The 17,175-nt window shown below is 42.5% G+C and overlaps 1 protein-coding gene across 1 annotated transcript in view; it reads left to right on the plus strand.

Moving 5' to 3' along the window:
- Positions 1-830: 830 nt before the first annotated feature.
- The window catches only part of LOC140918344 (glutamate receptor ionotropic, NMDA 2A), a 220,538-nt gene continuing 204,193 nt past the window's right edge, over positions 831-17,175 (plus strand). The window contains exons 1-2 of the mRNA XM_078854476.1: positions 831-974; positions 2,678-3,100. Of these exons, the coding sequence (XP_078710602.1) occupies positions 2,696-3,100 (405 nt within the window). The 5' untranslated portion in view covers positions 831-974; positions 2,678-2,695. The remainder of the gene's footprint in view (positions 975-2,677; positions 3,101-17,175) is intronic.

Genomic DNA, 17,175 nt, shown 5'->3' on the forward strand with positions numbered 1-17,175 from the left:
ATCCTGGCTAGGGAATGACACACATGTAAAATGTTGCGGTCTCTCTCCGTCTTTAAAGCCTCGGTTTTACTGGGTAGTCTACACTTATGAAGCTTATCGTCGGTGCTGCTTTTTTATTTGCCAAACATGCCACCGGCCTAAATTTAGCTACGGATACTGTAAGAAGTATCTTTATTGTTTTCCCCAGAAATGTTGAATACCAAATCAGAGCCAACGGAGCTTTTCCTGGGGGAATTTGCTATTCTGTATCTCGTTGGTGGGTGATGGTGATTTGAGAAGCAGCCTGCTCCTTAGCAAGATAAAAAAAGAACTGTTTCCCGTATTGATTCAGCTGTTCCCTCCGCCCCTATTATGCTTGTTTTGAACCTGTCAAGAAAACTCCCGTCCTTGATCTTGTGAATTAGTTTAGCATCCAGCTATTCCTTCCAGGTTGGGTGGCTCGCCCCCTTGCAGCTCAAAGCCGGTGGAGGCAATAGACGGTTACTAGCACAAAATATTTTCCCAACCTGTATGGGTGGGAGGAGGGAGGACTTCCAGGGAAGACTGGCTGCCCTGTCACTTCTCTGGGGGGGGCGGGTGTTCTCGCATCTATTTTTACATAAAGGGCGGCGGGGGGGGGGAGCGCAGACAACAACTTTCTCAGCCTGTCACTTTGTTCACTGTGCTTGTTTCATGTGCTCATCAGAGTCGGGAAGACGTTTCCATCGCACTTGCGGTCTGACTAATGTTCTGCATCTGTCTCTTCTCCCCCACCCCCTCGCCCTTAACTCTTCCCCTTCAGCCCGCTTTCGCATCTCTTCCTGCTTGGGTAGCTGCCTCCCTTGGGTGCGATGCGGAAAGCAAGCTGCAGCGAGCCTCCTGTGTTTGGTCCGAGGGATGGAAGCAACCCCGGCCTCTTGGCGTTGAGGGTTACAAGGAAATGCCAAACTTCGCCGCGTGCCAAATAGCAGCGACTACGTTTTCTGGCATCCTCGGTAGGTTGCAAAGTTTGTGTCCCGGCAGTGCGCCGTGCGGCCAGCAAGCGGCGCTACTGCCCTGGGCTTGGAATGGAAAGGGAGGATTCTAGCGCGGCGGTCGTACGCACGAGGATGTACTTTGCAGGATTTCACATCCCACGGGGGGCGCCGGGGGGCGGGAGGGCGTGTGCCTACAGCTGTAATTGGTGCAATTAATGCTTTCCAGTGCAGTCTCGTTTATTAAGGAAACCATGATTCCAAGGATAGGGGAGAGCAGCTTCTGCCCCGAGTCTGCGAGAAAGATGCAGCAGCTTCACAGCTGCAGGGGTTTGGGTTAATTTATTTCTAAACCTTTCTTCGCTGTCTCTGCTGCTGCAGTGATCAGAACCTGGCATGCAATGTAATAGCTTGGGAAACACAGTGCAGCTGAGCTCCAGTTCAGTGGTATCAGAAATTCCCACCCCCACGCGGAGGGAAAACTACAGAGGGACTCCTGGTCTTGTTCAGCAGCAGCTGATGCTGATGGATACTGATGGACGATGGGGACATTATGGTTAGTGGGGTGAAAAGAAAAGGAGGACTTGTGGCACCTTAGAGACTAACCAATTTATGTGAGCATAAGCTTTCATGAGCTACAGCTCACTTCATCGGCTCACCAAAGCTTATGCTCACATAAATTGGTTAGTCTCTAAGGTGCCACAAGTCCTCCTTTTCTTTTTGCAAATACAGACTCACACGGCTGTTACTCTGAAACCAGGGGTGAAAAGGGAGATCAGGAAAAGGCAGCCCTCTGATTGGACAGCCTGGCTAATATGTTCTGCATGACGCTTCCCAGCAGGCCTGGCTTTGTGTATAGCAGAGGGACTCCCCTCCCAAGGCCAGAAAAGGGGGCTGGAAATCCCTTGGGATATGGGGGCAAAAGGAGACATTGCGCTTGGCTGTCTCAAATCACCCTCTCTGTCCATGGCTCATCTCCCTCTCCCTGTTCAGTCCCCTAAAGAACCACTGGGAGGCCAGAGCAAACCAATGCACTGATTCTCATTTATTGAACATGCTGTCCCCCAACACCAGTGACAACGTTGTCTCTGAGATCCCCAGTTCAGAGATGCAAAAGTTAATGTAGAATAAGGGAAGGAGAGAGAGAGAGAAATAGGTTAGAATAATGTGTGTCTGAATCTGTTCCAGACATGCAGTAGTTATACATGAGCAGCAGCCATCTGAGAGATTGAAAAATAAAATTACATTTCTGGAGTCCTGCAAGATGGGTGGGGTGCAGGGGTGGGGGGTTCTAGTGCCTTCCTGGGCTAATGGTATGGGGAAAGTGCATCTCCCTTTTAGGCTGTCACCAGATTTCAAAATACAAGTGCCTGGTTTAAAAATATATATATATATATATATATATATATATATATATATATATTCCCCCATGCTAATTGGTTCAGTCATTTAATTTTAACTAGATCAGAAACATTAAATGGTGCCTTTCCCCAGAACTTGCATGGCATTTTTTCTAGTTTGCTGTAGACAATTCATAACACTGTCACTGGGGAGCTAATTTCATGGGATAGTTAAAATGATGTCAGAATAAGGCTAAGGTGAAGAGCCATTGGAGGAAGCTAATAAGGATGCATTCTATGCAGATATTTTGCATCAAAAGCCTGGTGGGGGACTACATAGCATATTTTGCTCTTTTTTCTCATGCAATGTGATCACTTCTACAGGGGATAAAGCTGGCAAAGATGGGGAAAATTGGCTGTGCTCTCCTGGTACTCCAAGCTCTTCTGGCACAATTGGATCTTGTTCATGGAGCAGAGAGAAGTTATCCCATACTCAACATTGCAGTGATTCTGGGGAGGACCAAGTATATCACAGAGCGAGACATCCGAGCTCTCTGGAGCAGGGAAATGTCAGCAGACCTGGCCATTGATGTCAATGTAGTGACCCTTTTGGTGAACCAGACTGACCCTAAAAGCATTATAACGCATGTTTGTGACTTGATGTCAGGCACCAAGATCCATGGGGTAATTTTTGGAGACGATACTGATCAGGAGGCGATAGCTCAGATTTTGGATTTTATTTCATCTCAGACTTTTATTCCAATTCTGGGAATTCATGGCGGCTCCTCCATGATCATGGCAGATAAGGTAGGAATTTTTTTTTAAATTACTTAAAGCTTTTGTTGCACCAGTGTAACTTCATCGTGCATACTAACTTCAGTACACGTGCACTGCACGCAGCTCAAAGGAGGATGCCTCTAACAGCCTATATTCTGATCTTTAAAAGCAAAATTATCATGCAGTTTCCTACTGAATTACCACCCAATGTCCTGACAGATTTTTGGGGGGTCAGGTCTGGAATTTCTTTGTTTACATAAAGATGTTCTTACTGACAGAATTCAGCTTGGTGGGAACTAAACTGATTAACCTAGGAATGTTACTTACAGTTGATGACCCCGAAGATAGATGGTTTATTTAACCGAATTATGACAATAAAATATTTTGTCCTGTTTTACATCTTGAAGGAAAGGTATAATGTTATCGGCAGACACTAGAAACAAGTGCCACACTGGGAAAGATCACATGTAATGCACTTGAATGGATTTGATGAGGCTAGTGCTAGTAGAGGACTTAGAGGATTTTGATAAGTGTACAGCTATTCAGGTTAGATTTGATGTTCCCCCCATTAATAGCTTAATGTGGGTGACATCGGTCTGATATAAAGAACCACCCTTTGATTTTTACTTAGTTACAGCAATTCAGTGAGAACCTGTGTTACAGTTAATTAGACTCCCATGTGGTAAACATGAGGTTATGGTGTGCAGGTGGCTTTGTCTGTGAACTCTTAAGATAATGCAAACAGATTTTTTTTTTTAGGAAAATATTTTTTCCATATAACCCATCCTAAGATTATGAAATAATAGAACAGTGACTAATACATCGAGCGCACACTCCTTACTCAAGGTGGCAGAAGCATAGCAAACTCCTACTCAACAGGACACAATCTTGCCTGGTGTTCAGTGCTCAAACTCCTGAGAGTTGAGTGTTCTCAGTATCTTGAAGGATCAAGCCCTCTACCAGGACCAGTTTCACTGTTAGCATTTGTTGGCTGAATGATGGGGTAAGAAACAACTGGCTGATGGTGAAGCGCCCTTATCCCAGCTTGGTTGTCACTTAAGTAAAGAGATGAGGATTATTCAACATAACATTTGCGGAGTAGAAAGTCATTTATTAGCTTTTCAGGAAATTTTTTCAGCACATCATATTCTAAAACCATTATCAAGGGCAAAATATTACAAAGAAATGAGGCATGATTACAATTCAGCTTTTCTGTAGCAATAAAACCAGGGAGGCGGGGGGACTGTCACATATTGGGTAGTAATTCACACAGATTCAGAGAAATATTGACAATAATTATTTTAAAGTGGCCCAGATATATTTTTAAAAGTGAAGAACAGAAGAGATGGGATTATTTATTGTCTTTGAAGAAGGAATCAGGAATCATTCCTGACTTAGAAACAGTGGCATTTCACTCCTTTTTTATTAACTGGTGGGACTAAAGATGTTCTTTCAATCTCAGTATTCTGAGTGACCTTTATCATTACAACTGACACTGTCATATAATGGTTCAGTTAATAAATGTTTGAATTGTAGTGGAAATTCTATAGGAGGGCCTTATGTCCACATGAATAACCACAGAGTTCATTATGATTGATGTTACTACTTTGAATACTAAAGGGAAATATACTGACTAGGTCATGGGGACTATTACATTGGGAGCTATTGAACTATCCTTAAGGTTATAAAATCTTTATGAAACTAATACATATAATATATAAATATATCAGCTGAAGTTGTTATATTAGTCAAAAAACTTGTAGCTGAGAATCCCACCTGCCACAAATTATAAAAAAACTAGAGATGGGGATGAGAAGTTAATCTTATCCATGCCTCCAGTGACTGATTCAGAGTCACTAACTTACATACATACACCTATATGGTAATATAGAGTCAACTAGAATGTAAAATAGATACACATTAATTTAGATCACTAAAACGGAAGTATTTCAGTAGTATATTAATCCTGTAGTTAACTATTTGTATTTCTGTTTTGACATCTGTGTTTTAGTGGTTATTTCTACTTGACATTTAAAAATACTTGCTTTCAGGTGAAACTTAATTTTCAAGATCTCCGCTTGGGAGCAAAATAGTTCTGTGCAGTTTTTTAAACAAATCGATGGAACCATCTTAAAGTAGTTAACCAGCTGAACAGAGCCTTTGGATACATATACCTATAAATTGCCTTAATCTTAGATTGGCTTTTGGCATGTACTTAGTGTAATATGTTTTAAAGCTGGGCTTTGGACATTAACAATAATAATATTTATGTGGTTTTTAAACTCTTTCTGGGACATAAATTCCTGTGTAGCACAGGTGAAATTCACAACATTGTTGAAGAATGGAAGGGCTGGAAATGTGAAACCCACTTTCCAAACCAGTGCCAGGATTTGGGGCTGAAACCCAAACTACGTAATGATGACTATTCTAGTTTATGGAGCTGAATTAGCATCCAGAGTCTGGGCCCTTTTGTCCTGTGATATTGGAGGTCACTGAGTATCCATAAATGACAGTTTCCGTGTCCCATCTCCTACCCCACTACTGCTCTCTGCACTAGCCTAGGGTGAGTCAGCGTAGAAACCCTTTCTATAGTGCACTGGGTATCGCAATGTGGCTGTTCAGTTCCTGGACCCTGTCTGTGTGACCCTAATGCAAGACTTCAGTGCTGCAGAGACCTTACGCTAGTCTTCTAATGCTGTTGGTGACTTTCACTTGCAGATGTGCATATATTCTTAATTCTCACGTATTTCAGCCAAGTGATTCAGTAAACTATAAAGGCACAAAAGGAGCCCATTAACTCAGTGATTTCTATATTAAGTATGTTGATGCACTTAAGCATCTTGTAAATAATAAATTGGACATTAGACCTCTGAAAAGCATAACCTTTTGTTGTTTTGGTAACAATTCTGCAACCCCTAAGACTTCAATGGGACGGCTTGCATAAGTAAGGCTTACTTGCATGAGTAAGGATTGCAGGATTGTGTCATACTTTATATTGGCAATACCTCCTAAATATGTTCATTCAAATATATATGAAGCTCAGACTCACTCCTTTAACTTTCCCACTAGGTTTTGTCTCAGCTGGCCTGTGTAACATTACAGGCTGATCTGTGATTTTTTTTTGCTGTAGTAAGTCTTGTTTGGTTGTCACAGTAGCAGTGTCTATTATATGTACCATATTTACAATCGCATGGCCATATTGAGTTTAGTTTTGCAAAAGAATAAGCTTTCTGTACTAGTTTCTTGGACAGTTTTTAAAAAAAACCCTGTAAATTATAAGAGCATTAATTAGCAGGTGTTCCCAGTAAACTGTTTGTTTTGTATTGTTATACCTTTAAACTCAACACAGACTTTTCTAGTCCTGCTGCCCATTAGAAACTTTTAATAATAGACATACAAATTTTCTAAGAGGCATTTCCTGAATTGGAATTACTGACAGTCCTAAAGATATGTGGCACATTCCAGAGGGACTATCATTAGGAAGTGGTACTTTTTGAAACAACTCTGGGAGTGTTGAGCTAAGGAGATTACCCCCCACCCCCAAAAAAAGAAAATTAAGCATTAATGTATAATTATTGGCAGACTTTTTGAAAGCACTTTACACTGATAAATTACATTAATATAAAATAAACTTATTTTTCTCTAGTTCTGTGAAGTCTGTTGTGCATTAGAACACCTAAAACCAGCTTGATATTCCTTTTTAAATGAACATTCCCAGTGTATTACTATGTGAGGAGTTGTAAGTATTAATATAAAGTGAATTTATAAATATTTTCCATTACTTTGTTGAGGTTTTCTTTAGGTGTTCCAATGGATTATTTGTCCTTGTATTTGCAAACTATATTATTTTAACACTTCTATTGTCCATCACCATTATTTTATGATGTATATATTGTCTGTGTTCTTTTTCTCAGTGAGATAAAAGCCAATATTTTGTGCAGCATTATACAAAACATGGAATCACAGGCAGAAAGATACTTTCATGTTTGAATTAAAAGTCCATTAAAAATCAATGGGAATAACCATGTGCTAAGGACTATTTGCGTGTTTGGGCTCATAGTCTGAAGTATTTTCTTTATTTCCCTATGCAGCATATTAGCATTACATTGTTCTAATTATGCTGTAAACTCCACATCTGATTGAAGTGAGTAGTGAGATCACAAAATTTCTGCTGCTGTTTGGGTGGAGACAGCGCTCTGTAAGATTGAGTTAACTAGGACACAGCATATAGTTTATATTATTCTTGCTATATCTTTGCAATAAAAAATTAGACTTTTAAAAAGCCAAAGCTTAGTATCTGTGGGACACTGTATGAGTTAGCAGAATGAGGACGATTCATGGGATGTGCATCTTACTCTTATGTCTAATTAGAGAGACAAGGTGGGTGAGCTAATATCTTTTACTGAACAAATTTCTGTTTGGTGAAAGAGACAAGCTTTTAAGCTACATGGAACTCTTCTTCAGCTCTGCTGCAGTCTGCTGCAGTTTCCACGATATGCATCTGATGAAGTGAGCTGTAGCTCACGAAAGCTTATGCTCTAATAAATTGGTTAGTCTCTAAGGTGCCACAAGTACTCCTTTTCTTTTTGCGAATACAGACTAACACGGCTGTTACTCTGAATTCTTCAGGTCTGTGTAAGCTCAAAAGCTTGCCTCTCTCATAATAGAAATTGGTCCAGTAAAAGCTATTACCTCACCCACCTTGTCTCTGTAATATTTTGGCGCCAACACGGCTACAATAACACTGCATACATATCTCCTGTCTAATGTTAAGTTGGGTTTTTTCTAGGATTTGGCTGCTTATTTCCAAGGAAGGTAAAATTTTCCTCATGAAGATTTTTCTCAGCAGGAGCTGACTAGCAATCAAGCTGGGTTGGGGTGGAGGAAGGGAATGTTAACTTTTCCCAATGTAGGGGGTGCGAAGGATTGGCAAGCAAAAGAGCAGCAGTGCAAGCTGACACATGCTGCCTGGCTAACATGCGGGAGTTGAAGGAGGACAAAATTGGCTTCATTTTCTTGAATGGAGGGGAGGATCAGCTTCCAGAAGTTTGGGAATTGCAGTCTATGTGATCTCATGCTCCTCAGTAAGGATTATTTACATTCAGTATCACTTTTGAACGTTTGCTTGATTTTGGTGTCGATGTGGTTAGGACTATATTCATATGGTCTTAGATTTGCCTGGTCTATGTTTGAGGCTACTACATTAGAGCCTAAGGATCATGATCCTGCAAGCTGTACTCATTTATGTGAATGGGGAATTATGCCTATCTTTCAGTGTAAGAACAATGTAATTTCTCTCTTATAATGCCATTTACATTTACTTCAACCTGCCCTTTCTTACTGTGTGTTAAAATAGAAATTGGTAAGTGCATCTGGTGATGTGTTCAGCCAAACATTTAAACTACTAATAAACTATTTTGTAGTCACGGCTGCATATGATCCAGAAGTACAAAAGACACAACATTCACACACAAGCAATCCAAGTCATTTTAAATTTTAACTTGATGGAATCCAGACTGCAAAATTAGAACACCAACCCTTTGGCTTGGCATTTAATCTCCTGCCTGCAAACATTCCCAGTAACTTCTGAGAGCTCTCTTTTTAAATACTTCTTGAAGGAAACCATGTTGCTTTTATATTTAATAACCTACAAAATAGTAATAGGACTTCTATAGAGTACTTTTAGCAATTACTTCATATAGGCAGAACGCTCACTCTTAGAAACTTGCACAGTGCGCTGAACAGAAGGGAGATCCATATTGTATTTGTCAAACATGTTTTCGGTTTGCACTATTTCTAATTCATTAACTGCACTTGAGAACGTTTACTTTAATTTGAACGGACAGTTTAAAAGTTTTTTATTTTTGCTACCCAGCTGACCAAACTTAATGAACAAGCAGCCTCATTTTATGAATTTCCTGGTTTTGTTTTCTGATACAATTGTAATACAGGTGATGGCTTTGGACTGGCTTGAGGGGAGACCTGGGAATGGCTGTTTTGGTGGAGGTGCCCAGTAGGCTATCTTGAAGAAAATGGGAACCTTTGAGGGCCACATCTATTCCTATTCCTATGTTGCAACTCTAGGAGTTAAAAACTGTGACCATCTGGGCCCAGCTTTGTGCTGCCTTTTCCTGAAGCTACCAAGGAATGTGGATTTTATCTGAAGGAGCCCAGCCTACTCAATTTGGGTTGTTTCCAAACCATCTGTCACACTATTGTTTTTATAAATCCTTGGGATGTTTTCTTGATACTTACTACTTTTTTTTTTTTTTTTTTTTAAAGAGGAACATCATCACTGTCTTTTTCAATTAGATGTAATGTTGGTAGAGGAGGAAAATCTGTGCTTAAGATTTTGAGGTGCAGAAATTTACAGTCAGTTTGTAAAAATTAAAATACTTGGTGTTAGGGGGCTTATTCCTTCACCCACTTACTTCCCTGGTCCTTCTCGCATGAACAAAAAGCAACAATACCCAAAGTCCAAAGGTGCAAACAATTCGATGTTTATTGGGGTGAACTTCCAGCAAGCATGATTCCAGTTTCCTTCCTTAGTGTCCCCCTTCCCAGCTCTGACACCACAGAGCCTTACACCTGTGTCCCTGTTCCCATTCCTGCCCTTTGCCAAACATGATTCCAATTTCCTTACTCCCGTTCCCATTTCCCCCTTTAGCAAAACATGATTCCAATTTCCTTACCCCTGTTCCCATCTCCCCCACCCACACACTCACCCCCTCACTTCCTGATTGTCTGCAGACTATATAGTAAAACTTGAGTTCTGCTTAGCTATACCTTAACCAATCATTTTCCTGAAATTTAACTAACCAATCCTAACATATTGTAACATGATTATGTAACCAATTATATACCACCACCTTAATTAGTTTACACCCAGCAAAATTAATTATACAGCAGAGAGAAACAATCACAGAACCAGACAGAGATTATACAGACAAACAATAGCAAAGTGGGAACTATAATGACAAAACAATACAGAAGTGAGGATTTCACATCCCAGCTATTGATAAGTGAGTTCTTGCCAGACAGGATGTTATCAAACTAAATTTCCTTTTACATTTTCTAGGCACTTCCCTTTCTCTGGAGGTGATAGGCACTATCAGGACAGGATTGTATTCCTAACAGCCCAATAGCACCTTATTTCAATGTGACTAGTTTGGAATGTGAGGATGTGACCGTTCACTTCCCAGCTTATGGCTGCCTCTGTTGCTTAGCCAAAGGCCTTAGCCTAAGAACAGGGCCTCAGACTGTCACAGTAAGAGAAGGCCCTTACACTGGCAGACAGTGATTTTGATTCTTTCTTTTATACCTCTATAACTAGCCAAGTGATAAGAATACACCTAAATTCTTAGAGTACAGGCCTTTACCGACAGGCCTGAATATCTATATCCTAACACTTGGATTCTGGTTATTCTGTTGCAGAGCTCAAATTACACAAACCTCATACCATTTTTCAAATGGGAGTGAGAGCCATTCTAAATCTAATGTCCTCAGATATGTGATATTTCTTATCGTATCATTGGGGCTTCCCACCAATTTCAGTGAGACAGATGCTTTGTTCTTCTCCCTTGTGTACATTTACACCTGTGCTAGCATGCGGCTTCTCCTGTCTAGCAATATGTGGGACGTGGGGTCGTGGGCAGGGTAGAGAGGGAAAGATTCAAGGGAATGGAGTGGGAAGTGAGGTAAAAGGGGTAGAGAAAATATAGGGTAAAATAAGAATAAATAAGAGCAAAGCTACTCTTCTCCAGATACACATTATTGCTGCTGGACATTATGTAGCTAATTTGTCTGGGGCTTTTAGCCTTAACCCTGGCCCTGGTTCCTTAACCCTGGCCGCAACTTTCCTCTCTCTCTCTCACATGTACGTGACAAGGGTCAAAGTGGGTAAACAGAAGAAGCTTGGGTACCCATTGAGAATAGGAGTTCTGTGGCAGAGCAGAAAAGACAGACTTGGAGGAGAATCTATCCCTGCATAAGTCACTGGATGGACAACTAAGGATGGGAGGACTAGCTAGGTGGGATGAGATGGACTCTGCGTAAAACCGCGTACTTGACCAGCCTAACCACGTATTTGAAACAAGTAATAAAAGCAAAATGTCTCCTTCCGAGGCCCTGACTGTCATATTTGTCTGAATAGTGAGTGAATCTTCCAACTTCCCACAGATTGAAGCAGCTATTCATAAAAATATAATTAACTACTAAAACCAAAACAATATTCTGGTGGTATTCAGCATATCCCAGATCATAAACTGGTCCTAAATCTCCTTTCTGTTCATGAGTACTTGGCAATTAAACATTATTACATTTGGTGACAAATTCAGGGAGAGTACAGCTTTTAACAAAACTCACATCTGGAAAATGACAAATTAAAAAGAAAACCCACTGAGCTATAGTGTACAGAAAGGTATAGTTCTAGGGAGAGTCTTTCTTGCTGTCACTCCATAGTTGCTGGGAGGCAGTGGGGGAGCAAAAATGTATTGGAGGGTCATGGAGAGAGCTAGCTAAAAGATGTTAATGTGCATGTTTTGAAAGATTTTTGTTATTTTAAATTTTTCACAAATTTATTTCATTTGTTGTTACAGAAATTAGTTGGTTTTGTCATATCTCTACTTGTCAATCTGTCTTTTCCTTTTCCTTTTCTTTTCACCACTGAAAAAGAGAAGGGAAAATGAAGGCAGAAAATGGATTTTTTTTCTTTTTTCAAAGGAGCCTAAGGAAGTGGTTTGCTCTACTCCTACTGAAATTATATGGGAGCTAACAGCCCTAACCTAAGCTCCCAGGCTGATCTTTTGGAAGTGTTGTGCAGATTTCCTTTGAGAATGAGGACTGATAGGACAAATATAGAGTGATCACTTTGTGTAACTTGTTCGCCCACAGGTGATAGGGTGTTTTTGTCTTTTATCATTTTCCATCCTGAAGGAAGTCTTTCCTGAATCCCCACTTCTGGCCTTCATACAACTCCCCCAGCCTCTCCAAGCTCATCAGAAGAAAGCTACCCCCCAGCTGAGGACACATCAACTCAAAGCAAGACCAGACTGCGCCAGAACAGCAGATGCAGTGGATATGTCTGCAGGTTTTGTGATGATCAACACCCACCACAACACACCTTTCAAGATCCATAGATCCTACACATGCCTATCATAACATGAGGTGTACCTCATCCTGTGCACTAAATATAGGGTTGCCAACTTTCTAATTGAACAAAACTGACCACCCTAGCCCTGCCCCTTCCCCGAAGCTCCGCTCTCTTCCCCTCCCCTTCCATGAGGCCCCTCCCCCAGCTTTCTACATTTCCCTTCCCTCAGTGGCTTGCTCTCTCCCACCCTCACTCACTTTCACTGGGCTGGGGCAGGGGGTTGGGATGTTGGAGGGGGTGAGGGCTCTAACTGGCTCTGGGGTGCGGCCAGAAATGAGGGTGCAGGAGGGGGCTCTGGGCTGGGGCAGGGAATTGGGATGTGGGAGCAGGAGAGGGCTCCAGATGGGGCTGCTGGTTCTGGGGTGGGGTTGGAGATGAGGGGTTTGGAATGCAGGAGGGGGCTGTGGGTTGAGGCAGGGGATTGGGGTGCAGGAGGGGGTATGAGCTCTGCGGTGGGGCAGGGGATGAGGAATTTGGGGTTCAGGAGGGGGCTCCAGGTCCGGAGGAGGGCTCAGGGCTGAGGCAGGGGGCTGGGACTTGGGGTTGGGACATTGGCTTATCTTGGGCGGCTCCCAGTCAGTGGTGCAGCAGGGCTAAGGCAGGCTCCCTACCTGTCCTGGTACCTGTCCTGGTACCCTGGAAGTGGCCAGCAGGTCCAACTCCTAGGCATGGGGGCCAGGAGGCTCTGTGCACTGCTCTCACCTGTGGTTCCCGGCCAGTGGGAGTGCAGACCCGGTATTCAGGGTGGAGGCAGCGTGCGGAGCCCTGTGCCCCTGCCGCCCACTTCCGGGGTGCAGCGCAGTACCACTAGCCTGCTGTAGGCCTGCAGCACTGCCGACTGGACTTCTAAGGGCCCTGTTGGTGGTGCTGACTGAAGCTGCTAGGGTCCCTTTTTGACCAGGCGGACACCTAAATAAATGCCCCAATTAGATTCATGTGGGTGAAACCAGACAATCACTGTGCTTTTGAATGAAATCAAACAAGAGAATGATAAAAGACAAAAATACTCTTTCACAAAGCGATCTCTATATGTTGCCTGATTCCTTTTAAGGTTAATGTTTGGATTGGTGGCCAATTGATTTGACTGCGATAAGGTTCTTACCCCAGAGTCAGGCTATGCAGAACTAAAACCATGAAGTTCAATATCTTGTGGGGAGCCTCATGGTGGAGGGCAAGGACACTCACACTGAGGGCAAAGTAAAGCCTTCAATATCTTTATTAGAATAATGAACAAAGCCAGAAAAGCTCCAAGCTACATCAAAAGATACAGTATTGGGGCTAGCTGTGGTTTCATTCTTTGCATAAACTCTTAGATCTGCATACTCACACCCTTCCTTGAGGACCTGGTGGTAAGTGATTCTGATGGTCCAGGTTCCTCACTGAATTGCAGGGTCAGGTGGTAGAAAGCGCGCAACAAAAGATGGAGAACTCCCTCCACATGATTGTCTTATTATAGGTCCCATGCCACTGCCCAACCCACCGTGCCCAAATCTAGCTTTCACCCACATAATGTTGAGGTGTAGTTACCCTATAGGTTAACATATTGATATGTGTAAATGTCATCTTAGCTTATTATCATACTCCTCACCCCTTGCCCAAATGGATCTTGCGGGGTTTGCTTTCATATACCTTGTGGCAGCCACTTACTGTTAAGTTCCAACTCCTGCCATTGAGCAAGCGCCTTACTTCCTGCAAAAATCTGTGGGATAACTGTCACGCCATTTATCTATGCCAAAGGTTACAGGCCTATTAGACTTCACTATACTTATGCCAATTTACTTACTTAAGCCAAATGGTCTTCCAGTCTACAAGTCTGTAGATTCTTTGTGTTACAGTTGAATATATGAAAGCAGAGTCTAATAAAGACAATAGAGTGAATATAATAAAGGCAAGCTAGCCCTGTGGACTACAGACCTATCGGTCCTCATCCTCAAAGGAAACCTTTCAACAGCACTTTCAAAAGATATGTCTGGGAGCTTAAATTCATTACTTTTCTAGACACCAAAAATTATGGACTGCAGAGAGACACTGGATTAATGTCTTATTACAGGTTTCAGAGTAACAGCCGTGTTAGTCTGTATCCGCAAAAAGAAAAGGAGTACTTGTGGCACCTTAGAGACTAACCAATTTATTTGAGCATGAGCTTTCGTGAGCTACAGCTCACTTCATCGGATGCATGCCGTGGAAACTTCAGCAGGCTTTATATACACACAGAGATCATAAAACAATACCTCCTCCCACCCCACTGTCCTGCTGGTAATAGCTTATCTAAAGTGATCATCAAGTTGGGCCATTTCCAGCACAAATCCAGGTTTTCTCACCCTCCACCCCCCCGCACACAAACTCACTCTCCTGCTGGTAATAGCCCATCCAAAGTGACAACTCTCTACACAATGTGCATGATAATCAAGGTGGGCCATTTCCAGCACAAATCCAGGTTCTCTCACCCTCTTACCCCCCTCCAAAACACACACACACACACACAAACTCACTCTCCTGCTGGTAATAGCTTATCCAAAGTGACCGCTCTCACTCTCTCATCAACAGATGTTGGTCCAATAAAAGTTATTACCTTGCCCATCTTGTCTCTCTAATATCCTGGAACTGACACAGGTATAGCTACACTACATACAACATTCATAATGCTTAGATATCCTTGTAAATGTAGAGCAGAGAGGATGTGTGTCTATATTACATAAGAGGGCATGTTGGGTAGAAAGTTTCTTTTCTTTTACTCTAACTTTATTGTCATTTCTAATAGGGTCCCATTTATATTGTGTCTTCTAGAGTGTTTTCTCTAACTTCTGCTTCAAGACAGTACATTTTACTTTGATTTGTTAGTATAAAGTTTTGACCAGTTGCATTACCAGTTTGTGTTGTCACATGACTAGAATTAACAGTAAGAATACTTAATTTTCACTGCATTGATTTTTGTCTAGTGGGAAGCCTATGCATGTGTAAAACCACTATGAAACCCAAAAGAGCAAGGATTTTATAGTCACCTTCCAGCTCAACACAACTTACAATACAATTAGGACAGACTGTTATAATTGGATTAAAGAGAAAATAGAATTAAGGTAGTCTATTTTAAGTGCACAACATTCCTATAATGAGTTGCTTTTAGCAGTTGCAGGAACATATAATTACCAAATAAATTACATGTTGTTTTTTGTATGACACTAATTATGTGTTCTGGGTAAACTGTGTTGGCAGAAATGTCTAAATTGCATGATGAACTGTGATGGAGCTTAGCCCCATCACCTGCAAGGTAAGGGTAAATACGTACTAATTATGCCCTGCACCTGGGAAATGGTTGATTAATTGCCTCCTGGCCAGAGGAGGTGGAGTGAGGTTGTTTAAGGAGCTCAGATCAAAGTGGAAATCCAGGAGACAGAGATGGTATAGAGAGTTCCTTCTCCCTAGGGAGGCCTGTTAGAGCGGGGCTGGCTGTGACTAGGAATCAGAGCTGAAGGAGTAGGGTTAGCTCTTGTGGTGGGGCCCTTGAGTGGAAAGGTGCATGAAGATAGACTATGAGAGGACCAGGGAAAGAGGAAGAAGCCCAGGAGGGGAGAAGGACTTTTTTTGTTGTTGTTGATCCCTGGAAGGCACTCAAACTGTTTTGTGACTTGGCCGGAGATCTGAGCCACAGAATACCCAGGAGGGCAATACAAAGAAGGGTTTGACTGGGATGGACTGTTGTGACTGAGGAAGTGGCTGCCAGAGGAAGTGTGAGAAACAACGCTGCATCTGGCTGTGAGAGGGTGCCCTAGAGATAAGGACACGTGTTTATAAGCACCTCATTGGGAAGAGAAGGGACCCTGTACATTCATCATGTGAAAACAGATGAACAATATCAGAAATGATGCAGTTTCCTTAAGGTATATTAAGCCACTGGGTCTTACGCTACCTGATGATGACTGTCAATTTGTTGGATGGCTATCTTCATCTTTAGAGGAAACAAACTAGCTTGCTATTTTTCTGTTGCCTCTTATGTCCTTGTCCCTTACTTTCTCCACTTAACTGTTCTGACTAGTAAAAATATATCTGCAAAATGGCTGAAAACTTACCAGAGCTGACTCTAGGCTTGTTAGCAGCTGACGTTGTAATGGATGATTGAATAATGCCCAGTATATGGTACATGAACTGTAACAGGTTTCAGATTATATAATAAGACATTGAACTGGTATCAAAGTGTGTGTTGACAATGGAATAAAAAGGTTTCTACAAGAAAAGTGAAGAGTTTTGGTTCAGAACACATTTGGCAATTGCTGGCTCAGGAAATTAAAGCGGCCCCTTGGGTGGTAGCAAATTAGTATGGAAACTACCAAAAAGGAACCTTTAACTAAACTGAGCTGTGCCACAGTGAAAGGGCCCGTCACAGGCTGGCTGCCCTTTCAAGGGGAGTCAGCTCAGTATTGCCTGTGATTATGTAGCAGACAACCCCCAGCTGATTGTGATGTGTTGACTTAATTACCATTAGTTACCTCAGCTGTAAAAGGGTCAGGAAGGACTATGTAGCTGGAGAAAGGAGAGCTCTTTTTCTCTGGGCAGGGCCTGGTGAAAGCAGGCTTGAAAGAACCACAGGAAGTTGTTCCCGCGGGAGCCCTGAGACAGGTGCTATAAAAAGAGGGAAGCTGCCAGCATCCCAGGGGAGAGGAGGCAAGGCAGGCAGGGTTGCCAATCCTCCCGGTTTCACAAGAAGTGTCCTGGAATCAGGATCTATCTCCCAGAGGCTACTGAAGCCAAACTGGGAGATTTTAAGCTGCTAAATGTCTGGCAGTGCAACAGTGCTGAGGCAGGCTCCCTGGCTCTGTGCCACTCCCAGAAGTGGCTGGCACGTCCCTGTGGCCCCTGGGGGGGGGGGCAGGGGGTCTCTGCACGCTGCCCCCGCCCTGAGCGCCAACTCTGCAGCTTCCATTGGCTGGGAACTGTGGCCACTGGAGTTGCAGGGGCA

This window comes from Lepidochelys kempii, chromosome 10, assembly GCF_965140285.1.
Source record: "Lepidochelys kempii isolate rLepKem1 chromosome 10, rLepKem1.hap1, whole genome shotgun sequence".
Classification (NCBI taxonomy): domain Eukaryota; kingdom Metazoa; phylum Chordata; order Testudines; family Cheloniidae; genus Lepidochelys; species Lepidochelys kempii.